The sequence below is a fragment of the Siphateles boraxobius genome, unplaced genomic scaffold, assembly GCF_051911475.1.
Source record: "Siphateles boraxobius isolate OS27281-9 unplaced genomic scaffold, OSU_SipBor_1 77, whole genome shotgun sequence".
Lineage (NCBI taxonomy): Eukaryota > Metazoa > Chordata > Actinopteri > Cypriniformes > Leuciscidae > Siphateles > Siphateles boraxobius.
Window position 1 is genome coordinate 9,856,510 of NW_027509205.1, and position 16,431 is coordinate 9,872,940.

General features: G+C 37.4%; 2 protein-coding genes across 2 annotated transcripts; both read left to right on the forward strand.

The window, feature by feature from the left end:
* The first annotated feature begins 4,930 nt into the window (after positions 1-4,930).
* Positions 4,931-12,607, forward strand: ccn5 (cellular communication network factor 5). Its single transcript, XM_077218816.1, has 5 exons — positions 4,931-6,315; positions 7,215-7,431; positions 8,497-8,745; positions 10,287-10,507; positions 10,587-12,607. The coding sequence occupies exons 1-5, from the start codon at positions 6,244-6,246 to the stop codon at positions 10,869-10,871; spliced, it is 1,044 nt and encodes a 347-aa protein (XP_077074931.1). The 5' UTR covers positions 4,931-6,243; the 3' UTR covers positions 10,872-12,607.
* A 596-nt stretch (positions 12,608-13,203) lies between these two features.
* Positions 13,204-14,373, forward strand: LOC143725942 (P2Y purinoceptor 1). Its single transcript, XM_077218820.1, has one exon. It carries the CDS (start codon positions 13,250-13,252, stop codon positions 14,234-14,236), a length of 987 nt encoding a protein of 328 aa, XP_077074935.1. The 5' UTR covers positions 13,204-13,249; the 3' UTR covers positions 14,237-14,373.
* The last annotated feature ends 2,058 nt before the right edge of the window (positions 14,374-16,431 follow it).

Genomic DNA, 16,431 nt, shown 5'->3' on the forward strand with positions numbered 1-16,431 from the left:
CTATTCACGAAAATTCAATGTCGACCCAAAGGTTAAACAAGGGCCCCCTCGTGTGGATCTTTCTTTTACTGTCTATGGTGTGGATAGACCAGCGCTGAATCACTCAAGTCAGTCAGTGTATCCCACAATACTTCAAACAGACAAACTATTTGAGATATTTTGGATTCAGAAACAGCATTTAATTTATTAATTATTTTATATTATTGTAATTTGTTTTCAGCCCCACCAACTGGGGCTGAAAATACACTACTGTTAGACATGTATACCGCATGGCTTACAGTAGTTGGCCACTAGATGTCAGCAGAACGTCATAGGTGAGGAGGTGGTCATAGGTCTTTGTTCAAGGGAGTTCACCCAAAAATAAAAATTCTATCATCATTTTCTCCCCCTTAAGTTGTCCCAGACCTGTATGAATTTCCTTGTTCTGCTGAACACGAAGGAAGAAGATATTTTGAATAATGTTCGAAACCAAACAGTTGTGGGCACCATTGACTTCCATAGAAAAAAAATACTATGGAAGTCAATGATGACCAACAACTGTTTGGTTACAAACGTTCTTCAAATTCACAGGTTTGGAACAACTTAAGGGCGAGTAAATGATGACAGAATTTTCATTTTTTTGGGTCAACTATCCCTTTAAGTGGAGATGAATGCAAACTCTGGTAGAGTGCTATGCCTAAATATACCCTAAAATCAGATATGATTAGTTGCTAAGAAGGTTAGGGCCTAAAACATGTTTAGCATATGGCAATTTCATCTCTCATCAAACCGAGAATCTTTTATTCATGACATTGCATATTTGAATGCACTGCTGAGAATTTTCTTGCCACGTTTTCATTAAATTGAGTAGCCTACATCATAAAACATGTACAAAAAACTTAAGATAAATAAGAGACATTGCCATGCTATGCAACATAGCAGTTACTAGATGCCTAAAGCATTACATTTTAACACGGAGTAGTTCCTAAACAACAACCCTTGTTTAACTTGGCCTAATCTAACCCTACATGAAGCCACATGGGCCTGGTTTCCCAACCAGCAAAAACATCCCATTAAATGTGTCATAGATCAGTCTGCTGGAACAGTGCTTGAGAATGTGGTAGCACCACGCTTTCTATAAATCCCTCAGTGTGCTCTATGCTATTAAGACATGCTAGAGATGTAAAGCTTTTGAGCAGATGTAAAAACGTTCGTTTTTCCTTTTTCCATTTATTTATGTCTATTTTCTTTCATTTGTGGCTTCTTACATGCCCCCTTGTCTGACGGAAAAAGCACCCATGTTTGATGTTCATGACTCTGTGACGTCTTTTGAATTCACCCCTATGCTATCATTCTAAACTGTCATCCAATATGATTCATATGCTAACCAAATGTGGTTTGAACGTATTGTTTGATCAAGCATTTCCTTAGCATTACTTATGCTTATGCTCTTTCATATCAGTACTTTTGTTTTCTGTTAGAAAGTGAAAGTGGCTTTCAGTGGGTTGGAGGTCTTGGAGATCTTCTCTCCTAGCTAAAGAGCAGAATATCCGTTAAAAATATTGACTCTGCTGGCCACATGTTAGGAAGTAGCTGCTGCAGTGAATCTATCCCTTGTCCTGTATTTATTTATTCTCGTTTATTTTAAGTCATGAACTCCTGTAATGGAACAGGGTTGTTGCTATTTGAGTCTTATTAAGACCAAGAGGATATTTTAAATATTTGAGTTCAGTTTCCAGTAACCTTGTCATCTGAGTGATTCTGATCTAGTATTGTTTCAGAATATTATATGGTTAATAAATTTGATAAAACAACATCCATGCTCCCAAATAATGACAAGTTATGAGCTGCAATGGTAACATGATAGTCAATAGCATGCACAGGTCCATGATCATGGACACTTTTTCATATATCCCAAACTAATTTTGGGGGGAAAATTGTGTAATTTAATTGGATATGGTTAATCGTTAAATGGAGCTGAAAGAACTAGATTCTTATAGCTGAATGAAAAATGCAGTATTTTTCAACTTGGAATATGTGATGTGTAGAACTTGAATGATGACATCTTTAAAGGAGTTTTTTCTCAACAATACCTAAGAACCATTTTAGTTTCTCCAAATAACCTTTCTCTGAGCATTTCTTAAAAGAAACATTTTAAGAACAATTTAATCATCTAAATAACCCTTTTCAAATCATTTTTTGAGCAATGGAAAGGTTTCATGGATGTTAAAATTTCCCCATGATAAGAACCTTTATTTAAGAATATCAAATTCAGTTTTTGTAGATTATTTCAACTCCTTTTTTTTTCATAAAATGAAAGTCAATGAGGACCAAAACAACACTATAGCTACTCATTATATTGAGAAGGAAATAAACTATAAAGAGATATTTTTAAAATATCCTATTTTGTGTTCTGCAGAATGCTGCATCTCTTATACTGTAAATATTAATGTGACTCGAAGCTTACAGTGATAGATTTCACAGATTCAGCTGAAATATTTTAATATTCCGTTCCAGGCGGTTACTGGGCTCTTCCCATAAAGCTGTTACAGCATGTGTGTGTGTGTGTGTGTGTGTGTGTGTGTGTGTGTGTGTGTGTGTGTGTGTGTGTGTGTGTGTGTGTGTGTGTTGTCTGACATCTTTCCTGTGACTGTCAGATTTGCTTCCTCTCAAACGTCATTACCTGACCTTTGTTTAGGACAGCGCTCTTATCAGAAACCAAATGCTTTCCTGTTACGACTCTCGCAGTTCACACATCTAGTTAGAATGCTTGGAACGTAGGTATCATTTCCTCTCCTGAAAAACAGTTAGTCAGATTCAAGTTCTTCTTTGTAGAGGGTGATTTGTCTACATCGCTTCACATCTGGGCTGCAGCTGCGAGTAATGTGTAAAAGGTCTGTTCAAATGAAAGGGACAAGAATGGAACCTGGAAGCTTTTATATTTTACTTTGCATGCGGCGATTTTGATGGTGAACAAATCAACAATGACGTCAACAAAGAGAATATAAAAATGATATAAGTCGATCTGAGACATTAATATTTTTTTGCACGGCTCTCACCGCGACTCGCTCCTTTGTTTTATACTAAGGCAACTGGCGCCATCTCATTTGACTGTAATATTGTTGCAGCATTCGTCTAGGGGACAGGGGCTAAGCAAATTATTGTAAAGTATTTATTTTAGGCTGAGCGTTAAGATAATATGGGTGTACAATTATAAATTATCTTCAAATAATATAAATATTTGCGACCCCTCTCCAATGACGGCTGTACATTCCCAAGGAACAGTCTCAGAACTTTGGCTAACGTTCTAAGGTTCTTTCAAAGTTAATAGAACGTTCGATCAGTGTTATATGATTAACATGCTAATGTGTTAACATAATGTTGGACCGTCGTCCAATGTTTTTTAAAAAAAGAGAAAATTAAAAACTCCCATAATGTTTGCAACATTTAAATGGAATGTTCCCTCAACATTCACATAATTTTTTTTTTTAACTGTAAGTTTTGACGAGTGTTTTTAGAACATATTTTACTGGGTTATTCAGAGTACTATTCAGAAATGTATTTTGTTTGCAAACATTTTTGGTCTCACTGTCAGGTTAGATCCAAGATTCGTATGAACTGAAATGTAATAACTGTCATAGACGGGATATAAAGAAAAAGAAAAAAACGTTTCCAGTTTCCAAATTTTTAACTGACTCCAGCTGATTAACTGTGTTACAGTTGAGGCCAAATTCTTCAAACCTCAAAGGCAAATCATAGGCTTTTTAACATTAAGTCAATAAGGAATTGTCTGGCGAATCCTAAGAAATCTAAGAATTATGTTCAGTTTGTCTGGTCAAGCACGTTGATTCATCAAGTAATTCTTCTTTATTACAGAGTGTGTGGTAACATCTGGAAATTGGAAAGGTCCTAAGCCATAGCCCTGAAGATCACATGTGCAGTGCACAAGAATTGGATGAATGGAGTAAACACAAAGATTACCTATTACCAATACCAAAAGTATAATGAGGCTTACAGACCACAGCATATTTCTTTAATAAAAAACCAATCACACCACACTGAGAGAGGTTTCCTGCTATGGCGGATGTGTACATTCATAATAGAATTGCCATATGACTGTACTGCTCTGTCATTTAGTATTCAGGTTTTTACTCTGCTGTACCAAAGCAGGTGTTAAATGAAATCACTTATGTGATGAAATCACTCATCCGGTTTAGTGTATGAATCAGAGCCTGCCTTTCCAGTATTTATTTTAACTTAAGTCAGTTCCCCCGCCACTCAGCAAGTGTAGAAAACAGTTCAATGCATGCATTTCACTTTAAGCGAAAAGTTTTCCATGAGACATTATTGGACTAGTCACAACTGAGTGAATTTTAAACATGAAAGAGGGTGTTTTTGTCCCACATCTGCTTTCTTGCCCAGTTAATCTCTAAACATTTAATCAATATTTTTGTGGATCATCCTTCCAGAACAAATTTATAGATTCTGACAACTTATTACATATTTCCAGTGGACTTTAGTCAATTTTTATTGTAACAACATTTATATTATAATAATATTTAGATTTGTTTGGTCCTCCACCTAATCAAAAAGCTTTGCATAGCATGATAGAGTTGCACAATATTTTTCTTTCTGAATAACTGTGTTTTGCATAAAGAATGCCTCGTACCCAAAACGGCCCCTTATGGTGATATTGTACATTCCAAACATTTGTGATTTTTGGAAAGGATGTCGAAATAAATATAACATTTTTAGACAGAACTAATATCCACTCCACTTTTGCTGTATCTGGCAGGCCACATGTGTTCCAGCTGAATTATCAAGAGCTGTGGTATTTGTAAAAGTGAATTTCCCGTCTAGGTCTATTTTTAAACCGTCGTTCCCAGTTGGTCATCTTGCATTTCAATAGGATTGTTTTGTCTGAGCACTCGACGTGAAAAATGTATAATGTCTTTTTGAGAAGCTAAAAAATCTTTTTCAGTGCCACCCACAGTTTAAACTGGCGCACATTCTTTATTTTAAATATACTTTTAAAATTTAAACCGTAATTAGTTCCGGTCCTCAAATTTGATGACCATGCAGTGTTCCAAAAAATCTGTTCACTGGGTCTTTTGCATCACTTGACAGATTGTCCGTGTGTTGGGGGATTTTCAATGTCTTTTTCTGCAAGTTACATATTTACGCCAGTAGGTGGGAAAAAAGGGAAGAGCTTTATTGCTACGTAGCCTACACACTGCAGCTTATTCAGTTGTCAATTCACCTTTTAGTGCTTAATCCTGTTCTGGAGCCTACACACACAGTTCAGTGATTCAGTTTGCCTTACCTCATTTCTGTTGCCAGATATTGCAGTGAACAAGAACCAAAACGGAAATAAATCCGACTCCGTTATATTTAAACAAGACCAAAACATTGCAACCTTCCCCTCTCCAATTTAATAACTCCATAAACTTGATCGCATTATGAGCCAAGCCCAAACAACAAACCCCACATAAGTGTTTGGTCGCTGTAATATTAATTTTCTCAAAAATACCTCATACCAAACAATGGTGTCAATCGTCGCATTTTCGGGAGAGAGTCGTGTTCCGAACACACACAGATCGATAATTTAGGGGATTCACTCCCTTATTTAAATGCGGTTGTCACTCCTGATGCTGAAACTTTGCAGTGCGTACATGGTCTATGAGTGAGTCATTGAATCGTTTACCCAACCTATTCATTCAGAACCACTGATTCATTCAGGAGTGCAATGACTGTGTGTTGTTTGGAGATGATTCTATTCTATTTGATTAAATTCTGCTTGAATTATTTCCGTTGGCGAGCAATTGTGTCTAAAATGTATGCAATATAAACCTTTTTATTAAACTGTTGTGCAATACCATGCTCCCAGTTTCTTATCAAACGTTTGTTTTATTCAAATACATTTGATGTAATTCAATAAACAAAAGCTGTTAGACTCAGTAAACAGTAAACAGAAAACTTCTATGTGGTCAAGAGAAAGCCTAATGTTCTGTCTTCTCTTCCAAATGTCCATGCTTCACCTCTGCATGCCAGAGCAGAGGGAAAAATAATTCCTGGTTGTGGAAATGGGCAAAGGAGATGTGGAATTTGAAACATTTCTGATCCAGGTCCATCCACTGTTTACCCTGCAGTCAGGCTATGACATCAGAGCGAGGACTTTATAAAAGTGCATGTGCACAGAGCCAGGCAGTGAGCAAACAGTAACACAAGTAGAAAATCTTATTGTGGTGCAACTCATCGAAGGGCATGATGGACGAGCTACAGAGAGACAGAAACATCCTGATGGCATGGGCACTGCTGTTTTACATGGGTTCACAGGTGAGAATCACATGTTCCCAGCAAACTTGTTTGCATGAATGCATGTGTTTTGCCAGTGGAAACATGTTTCTGTCTGTTCAAGTCTATGTGGAACAGCTTGATATTATATCCTGTTATACTATTGTGAATTGGCATTGTTAGAGTTTTTGTTGGAAGAGTTGTCTTTGAGAACTCATTCATTATTAAACTGGGGTTTTCCATTATAAACTGAATGCAATGTAGCATTAGTTCTTAATTAAAGAGAGGATGTTCTGTACAAATGAAATATTTTTAAGTTACATTTTTTGGCTCTAGCACTAGGTCATAATTGAAAGCATGTTTTTATGCATTTAGAGCCTGGAAATACTTACCGTAAGTGATTCACAAGAGGGGAGATATTTTTTTCCTTTTGCTTCTCCCTATGCATATTATCAATGCATGTTTTTGAAAATCAATCTGTGCTATTGTTAGAGTCATTCATGACAAATATAGTCAAATATATATAATGAGAAACTTGAAAGAAATACATTATATTAAAGTAATGTTTGATTATTGAAACTGCATGCATTGACATAGTATTATTGCTATGTCCAGTGCTATGTACAGATGCTGTGCTGTGCTACAGATGTACAGAATATTTGGTGAACTATCAGAAATCATTAAATTATTCAGACTCTGATTCAATTCAATTGAATTCACATTTCAAAGCAGCTTTGCAGAAAATGCGCAAGTCCACATTACAATTTAGAGTGATCTGTTATCAGAGGTAACTGTCTAAGTTATGTTTTTCAGAAATGTACATATACAAATCACAGTTAAAAATGTATTCATTTAAAAATTAAATAATTTAAGGCAGAAACAATAACTCTGATGCTTTGTTCCCTGCGTTACATAACACTTGTTCCTGTATTCTGCTTTAGGTGTGCTGTCAGCAATGTGGTGGCCCTTGTCAGTGCCAAGGCTCTGTACCAGTCTGCCCAGAAGGAGTTCCTCTCATTCTCGATGGGTGCCAGTGCTGCCAGATGTGCGCCCGGCTGCAGGGCGAGGCCTGCAGTGAGGTGTTTCCATGTGACAGTCAACGAGGGCTACAATGTGACTACAGTGCCAGCTTCCCTGGTGACCCAGGAGAGTGTGTCAGTGAGTGCAAACTACTTCAACAACCAAATGCTCTGTCTCAAATCTCTCAACACTGTAAAACACTGTCCACCCATAGCTATTGGTTGAAACTTCTTAAATATAATTTACAACGTCGGTTTGAACTTTTGATCATCATTTGGGATGCCATTTGATTCATCATTTGTAATTTCGGTTTGAGCATTTGATTTATCCTATGAGATGAGTACATTTGATTTATCATTTGATTATTAGATTATATTTTGAATTATGATGGTTGTACTGAATTTATAATAAGCAAGGCCTGTATCTAGGAACCAGAGTAGCCAATACAGCCTTTATGAGAACACCAAAACATTTAGACCTTCGTAATCCCAGTATCATTGTGAAAGCGGACCGACCTATTCAGTTTTAGGCATTGCATCTAGTTGTCAGATGTGTAGAAAGGAGCGAGGACTCAGGTGCGGAGTTAATGGGCTTTATTTTAATACTAAAAATAAAACAAAATACAAACAAAACTACCCAGAGGGGGAAACCAAGACAGACTTGACTTGACTTAACTTGATGGGAGGGACTAGACAATGACAGCAGAGCACATGGCACAAGGAAACACTTGACAAGCCATGTGCTCCCAAACATGATAAAAACGCGAGCACATGGCCAGTAAAACAAATCACGAGCCATGTGCTCACACAAAACGAGACATGAACACGCAGCTAATGAGAACACTCATAAGCCACGTGTTCACACAAAATAAGACAACATGAAAGCACACAGCTAGTGAAAAACATAAGCTGCATGCTACACAGTACAAGACAAAACATGACATGTAAACACGAATAGAAAGAAACACACGGAGCATGGATGTCTGAAATCCCAACACAGAACCGAAACCAAACTAGATCGACGTTCCGGGATCCAAACACCATGCCCCGCACATGTAACAAGGCACGTAGACAAGTGAGTGTCAAAGACGAGACAAAACCAGGAGTGTCAGCTCTGTCACAAAACCAAGAAATGAACTAGACAGAAGTGACAGAACCCTGACACTGGTGTCATCAGTGTAATCTTTTGGACCTTTGTTTTTAGGTCAGAAGGAGCTGGGCTGTAGGCATAATGGAGTCTCTTACCAGGAAGGCCAGGTATTTCAGCCCTCTTGTGCTCTTCAGTGTCGTTGTTCGGGCGGAGGGGTGACCTGTGTGCCCCGGTGCAGTGAGGATGTTCTCCTGCCCACCCCAGACTGCCCTCATCCTCGAAGGGTTCAGCCACCAGGAAAATGCTGTAAAGAGTGGGTGTGTGAAAATATGGACAACACAGTGCTTCAGGACGCTCACATAGGTATTTTATTCACTTTTTTTGTGTCCAGCAAACAAATCAAAGGCTGTTGTTGTTCATGTAATTATATTTCATGAGCTGGAATGGAAACTGTTTCCTTTTTGGTGGGATTTTGCATAATGTTTCTTTTTACATGTTTCTTATTCAAAACCCTATCTAAGAACACTCTCAATTACATTCCAGACTGAGGTTTTCATTGTGGGATTTTGACCATTTAATTGAAAATGTCTTGCCAAGATGGAACCCAAAAGCACAAAATACTGGCTTCTTCCCGAAGCCAATTTTCCATGATTCATAACAGGACTCATGTCTCTGTAACACAACAATTAAACTCCAGAAAGCCAGACAGAGTGTAGAACACTGGTCAGGAGGGTGTTCAAAATCAATGTCACCCAAGTTACATCGGCTGGACGGTACATTTTGTTCAGTGTTTGGAGAGAAGACGTTAACAGATCCATGTGTATAAAACACTGCCAATAAATGGTTGATTATCATCTCTTATGATGGAGGTATTCCTTCTTTGAGATTCTTAGATTATAACAATGATTGCCAGATGGAAAGGGCTGATTCCCATACTGCTCTAAGGTTTAATGAGATAAGAATTAATATTTTAATTCAATATTATATCAAAATGAATACTTTCTAAATGCACATTCCATGTCTTGTGAACTATTCTGTCTTCATAATGCTTCATCAAAATTCCTCTGAAATGACTTTTTTCGACTGACGTCACTTCGGCTCCATGGGTTTTTGGATAATGTTCACAAATTGCAAAATTGCTATTTTGGCTTTTTAGTTAACAAACTTGTATTTAGTCTGGTTTGGTGCATGATCGAAAACATTGCATGTGATTGCAATATGAGCTAATCAGCTAGACTCATTATATTCTTATTACTTTAATACACTGTGTATGTTTATGTTAACAATAATAAAACTTGAAATGAATTGAGCTGGATGATGACACTATTGTCTTCTGCAAAGCTGCTATATCAGTGAGTGATTAATGACAGAAATTTCCTTTTTGGGTGAGCTAACCCTTTAATAATGACAGTACTGTCTTTTTAATTCCTGTTTGGAATTTGAATTTGTCCCGTATTTGATGACATTTTCATTATTTTATTCTGTTATTTCTGTGAAGCTGTAATTTAAAAGGTGTTATGTATTTTCATGATTAAGAATATCTACAGTACACCCCATGTGATTTTTTAATTTTTTCTAAACAGCCCAATAATACCAAAATATAGTATTCTGCATAGCATAGGGTCTTGCACATCAACGTTGTATGTTACGCGCACTTCTTACGATTGTAATAGATTCCTGAAGGATAAAATGATGTAACCTTTTTCATGGTTAGCCAGGTTTCTTTCATTATATTAAAAAATATGGCATGTTTGTAAAAGTGATTCTGTCCTAAAGTATGTATAGTCATTAGTTCAATGGGTCTGAAATAATCAATATGTGGCAATTACTGTACAAAGTTGCACGTTTCATATTAAAAGAAGTGTAAGTGCTGAAGTTTAATTAAATTGTTTTTGGGATCGCAGCTTCCAGAAGTGACCAGACATTCCCTGCAGACCCTGGATACCAAACCAGACCTGGCTCAAACTGCATAGACCAGAGCTCAGAGTGGAGTGCTTGTTCGCACACCTGCGGGTCTGGAATATCCACACGGGTGTCCAATCAAAACCCAGCCTGTCGCCTGGAGATGCAGATGCGCTTGTGTATGATCCAACCCTGTCAGCCTGTTCTCCACAGAACCACACAAGTGAGTCTCCATTAGGATCTACCATAGGATTCTGACCATTCAAAACAATCTCTAATCAACCCCCGCATCTGTGTTTCAGTGGTCGAGGAGGAAATGTCAACCCAGTTACAGGTCAGCAACCCCAGTTCGGCTTTTCCACCAGGGCTGCTATAGTACACAGTTCTATAGGCCCCGTTATTGTGGCTCATGTACAGACAGCCGTTGTTGCACTCCTTACCATACTGGCACGGCACTGGTCACTTTCCGCTGCCCTGGGGGAAGACTGCTCAATCATGCTGTCATGATCATCAACTCCTGCATCTGCCATTACAACTGCCCCTATTCTTCTGGAGGGGCATATAGAGGGACACCACTCCTGGGTTAGACACTCACTCTCTTGTAGGCTGACTTTGGATCTAGTAGCTTCATTTTGGATGCTCTGGGTTTACATGTCTTATTGAGTGTTAGTTAGTTAAAATGTTACATTGACCAAACTCAAGGTTTGAGGTTTCAGATTAATGACTGAAAAACCCCTCTTCGACTTTGACTTTTTTTCTTTTTTTTCAGGACAATGTCTTAAGACTGGATAGGTTTCCACAGCTAGCAATAATATGTTCTAAGAACGTTTTGCTAAAGTCCCCGAAAAGTTTCATAACCGATGTATTAATATAGTTTTTATTCCACTGTTTTAAGAACATTATTAAAGACCAGATAACACTGAAGAAACATTCTATTAACGTTACTGGAAGAATGTTTGATCTTAACTCTGACAGAACCTTATCAGAATGTTAGCCAAAGTTCTGAGAACGTCCTCTGTCAGCTGGATCTGTACTTAGTGAAATTTAAACATTTACAAGTTTAGGATCTGCCAGAAATTTTATTTTTTATGGGGTTTTCTTTGTATCTATTGGGTTTACACAATGACATCTGTTTTTACTTTAAATGTGGGAGGATGTATAAAATCCTAAAGTAGTACACTTGAAAATATTGAACGATTATATAAGAGTAAATCCGTCAATATCTTTGTCAGTTTTGTACTATATCATTGGACAACAACTGTGGCTTTCCAAAGCTATTAGCTCGCAAAATATGAAAATTATATAAAGATAAAACGTTTTCTTTCCCCCTTCACCAAAAAGAATCTAAGCAAAGAAACTCATAGTGTGTGGTAGATTTTTCCCCTGACCTATGATTACCTGGGTCATCTCCTAATCGACGCCCCTAAACATCTCCTGATCGACGTTCAATGAAATGTATCCTCTAGCACGTTTCCTAATCAACGTCTTGACCCCTACGAACACTGACACTTGGGAAATAAGATCTCTAGTGTTCCACTAACCTGCTGCGCAGCATTAACCAGATAGACTCCAGACAATACCTGGCTTTAGAATATGTTTTAATCACGGTCGGAGGACCTCAGACCAATTTCAGAGAGAATCCCACCCAGGCAAAAAGAATACAACAGTTTTTATAGAATAAGAGCATGGCAAAGGTGACATGATTCATTACATAATTTTTCTACAATATGATTGGTTCTTCATGTAATTCAGCAAACCCTTCTGTTACCATATAAAAGTCTGGTACCTTGATTACTCCAAATCATGAGTTCATAAATGTAGACATATGTCTAGTTTCATTTCCTCTTTTGTTATATTCGGACATGATTCAGACACACGTTGACTGGTTGAGTTTTTGGGGACATTTCAGGTTTCAAAAGCATATAATTGTTAATCCTGCCAGAAAAATAAATGTTGTTCATCACAAGTGTTAGACAGATTTGAAATGTACTAGAAATAACATTACACATAAATGCAGAAGTTCTTCAGGTATTGGTTAGATGCTATGCATATTTTACATTTAAGTGTGGCATGTTCATCTTTATTTACTGTAGGCTTTTATCTGAAGACTGACACTAACTGTAGTGTTTACAAATTTCATACAAAAAAATGTACTGTATATAAATATGTAAATACTTTTTATGTCTATATGTTTCTGTCATTAATACTATAATTTGTACTATATTATGTCAAGTTTTATTGCACTGTCATTTGCCACCTCACAACATTGCAGTCAAAATTTAATACAGAGTTTGTCAGATTTCTCATAAATTCTCAATACAAAGTTTTGTACTTGTCCCCTTTTCTTTGGATCTAGTAGGTTCACATTAAATGCCCAGCAAGAGTGTCTTGCTTTACAATGATTCTGAAGTGCAAGGCTGCCCTCTTTTGTTTTTCTGAGGAAGGGCGAGCAAGAATTTGATGCTTCAGTGATTAAGAATGTTTGCCCCCTGGTAGAGAATCACTCATTTGCTGTATAATAATATGTACCATTATGAAATAGCTTATGTACCGTAAAGGGTGAATAATAGAAATAAAGAATATATGGACTGTAGTGATAATGAGCGCAGCATTCGAAATCAAAACCATATGCTTTTGAAAATCAAGAACAAAAAGCGTTTCTCATTTCTTCATTTTTTTTTACATGAGATTCCTGGGTACTATAAAAATGTAATAGCCTAAACATGTCCTTTCTGACTCATAGACAAAAATGTATCGCTATGTCTATCATAAATGTTTTAACAATCTAACGAGATAGTTCAAAGTTCATACAGTAGTTCAAAGTTTTATTTGAAACACAGGCTTTGGTTTGAGGTTGAGTCGTCAGTCAGCTTGCTCTCACTTCCTGACTGTGACACATTTTCATGTGCGAAAATATCATACATATCTTCCAGCCTCCATCAAGAAAGTCTGATAATCGTCTCCAATGATGGAGTCCATCTCATCCTGTCAATTGGTCAATTTTGATTTTACGCACAAATTTTTGCCCTCAGTCTACGTGACTGTTTTCACTCTTGGAGTGATTGCCAACTGCTTGGGGCTGAAATCTGTGTATGATAACTGGAAGAAAATGGGCAATGTAAATATATTTGTGCTCAACCTTTGCCTGGCAGACATTTTATATCTTTTGACTTTGCCTTATTTGGTGGTTTACTACGCATCCAACAGCGAATGGATATTTGGAGATGTTTTCTGCAAGATTTTAAGATTGTGTTTCTGCATCAATCTGTACGGCAGCATTGGTTTCCTCACGTGCATCAGCGTCTACAGGTATCTCGGCATCGTTCACACTTTGAGAGTTAAAGGCAGAATTGCATCCAAACACTCTATGTCGATTGTTTCGCTGGTCTGGTTTTTTGTGTTTCTTCAGTGTCTGCCTGATATGTTTTTTGACAAAACCCCCAGCAACAAAACAACTTGTTTTGACACAACTTCGGACCAGCACATTAGGGAATACTTGAAGTACAGCATCGGAAGGACGATAGTTGGATTCGGGATCCCGTTGTTAATCATGTTATGTTGCTACGGACATGTAGCGTTTATTCTGATGACCAAGAAAGACATCGATGTCATCTTGAAGCTGAGGTGTCTCAGGCTGGTTGTCGTTCTCACGCTGCTCTTCTCTATTTGTTTTATTCCTTATCATATTTTTAGAAATTTCAATTTGGCAACTCGAATCTCCAAGCTGGACGGCACGTGTCAGAAATGGTATTCTGATGTGTACATCGCAAACCAGGTTGGTAATGCATTGGCATGCATGAATAGTGCGATCAACCCACTGGTTTACCTCTTTAACAGTGATGAACTGCTTATGAAGTGTTTTATGAGGTGCAGACGAGTACGTCAATCTCCTGTTGTCTCTCTTGAGGAATCTCCCTTTCAGATGCATATTGACAGCATGGCCATGAAATAGAGATGAATAGGAGATTCTTTGTGTGATAACTTTTTTTCTTACCTCGAGGACACTACTGTTCGTCTACAGTAAATAAAATGATTTTTATCTCGTTCATTTTGTTGTTACATGCGGCTATGCCCTCCACCTACATCTTGTGACAGGATATGCATTTACCGCGTCACTTGATTATGTCAAACAGAACTGAGTTTGTTCTTATTGTGTTCCAGTTTAAAGCAAGGTCATTTTTATGTGATAATCATAGCTAAATGGGCCGTTCTTTCTTTCTCTTAACTCTAATTGCATGCACTGAATGATTGAAAACACATTGTTGCTTTGTGTTTGCATAGGCTACATATTTTTATGTGAAGTAAATTCAGAAGAACTTCATAAATTATATTTTTGAGTTGTATACAATTATCAATATTACAGTATTGCTCTTGTTTTCATGCAACTGAAAACTATGTAAACATAACAAAAACGATGTTTTTTATTACACAGGATATAGGCCCTATTGAACTGAACCATGTTATGAAGCCACATAAAGATATGACACCAAGCAATCTGTGCCATGTGGTAAATTAACAGCAGAAAAGATCAGATTTTTGTTCAAGATGATTTGAGATTAAAATAAATAGACTTGCATTCAAACACATGTGGGCTTCACAACTTTGCAAGGTAGAGACCCATTAAATACACTAAATATGGGTTCACTTGGAACAAGGATAAATGTGGATATATTTTGATATTTAATATAAGGTATTACAATTCTAGGAGCATTTTAGTTTACTTTTGTAAGATAAATATTACTGTGTTGGGTCAAAACAAAAGGTAATAGTTTTTCTTTATCCCATTATTGTCTTTGTCACATATTGTAAATATGAATTCTTTTTTGTATATCTTTTTATATATTCTTTTTTTTAGCATTTAGCACCATGCACCACAAATACTGTTAAGATTAAGTTCATTGTTAAATCAATAAATATTTAGGAAAAAACTTTTGTGTATTTTTTGTCTATAGCTTTTGGAGATATTGATATTGATATTGCTTTATATAGGGATGCATTGATATTAAAATGTTAGCAGATACCGACTAGGCGATAACTTGACATGCTAGGGTGATATTAAAATTGTATTCAGTCAAAAATAAATAAATAATCGAATTGCAAAATTGCAATTCGTGGGAATACCTGTAAACATTGATAAGCCAAAACATAATGAACAGTCACAGGTGAAACAAATATCATTGAACATCTCCTAACAAGGCCACATATTAAGGTCTAGATTAGATTAGATGGTAAGCAAACAATCAGGTCTTGTAATCAACGTGTAGGATTCAGGAGAAATGGGCAGCAATAAAGATCTGAGCAACTTTGACAAGGGCCAAATTGTTATGGCAAGGCACCTGGGTCAGAGTATCTCTGAAACGGCAAGGCTTGTGGGTTTCTCCCGGTCAGCAGTGGTGTGAATTTACCAGCAGTGGTCCAAGGAAGGACAAACCACAAACCAGCGACAGGGTGTTGGGCTATCCTATCTGGTATAGTCCTTCTATGGCACAAGTCGCAGAAAATTTTAATGATGGTTATGGGAGGAATGTGTCACAACACAGTGCGTCACTCTCTGCTGTGTATGGGGCTGCTTAACCACAGTCCAATCAGAGTGCCTACGATGACTCCTGTCAACCGTCAAAAGTACCTACAATGGGCACATGAGCATCGTAACTGGACCTTGGAGCAGTGTAAGAAGGTGAGTGATGCTCTCTAGGCAATGATCAGCTGGGAAACCCTGGATCTGGTTATTCATGTGGACATAAATTTGACGCATGCCACCTAAACCTAAACATTGTTGCAGACCTGGTACACCCCTTCATGACAATGGTGTTCCCTGGTGGAAGTGGTGTCTTTCAGCAGGATAATGCACCCTCCCACACTACTCACATTGTTCAGGAATGGTTTGTTGAACATGATGAAAAGTTCAAGATGTTGCCCTGGCCTCCAAATTCTCCAGATCTCAATCCAATAGAGCATCTGTGAATATTGTATTTAAACTAAATGACTAAATGGCTAGTGGATAAAAAGCATAAAGATTAACGGTCAGCAACATAACACTGGCTGTTTGCTCACTGAGCTTGTGAACTCTTGGTCGAGCAGACATTAAAGGACAAGGCCAGGCGGCACAGATCATATGTCTACATGTCATCAGGGTGGGGGGTGATG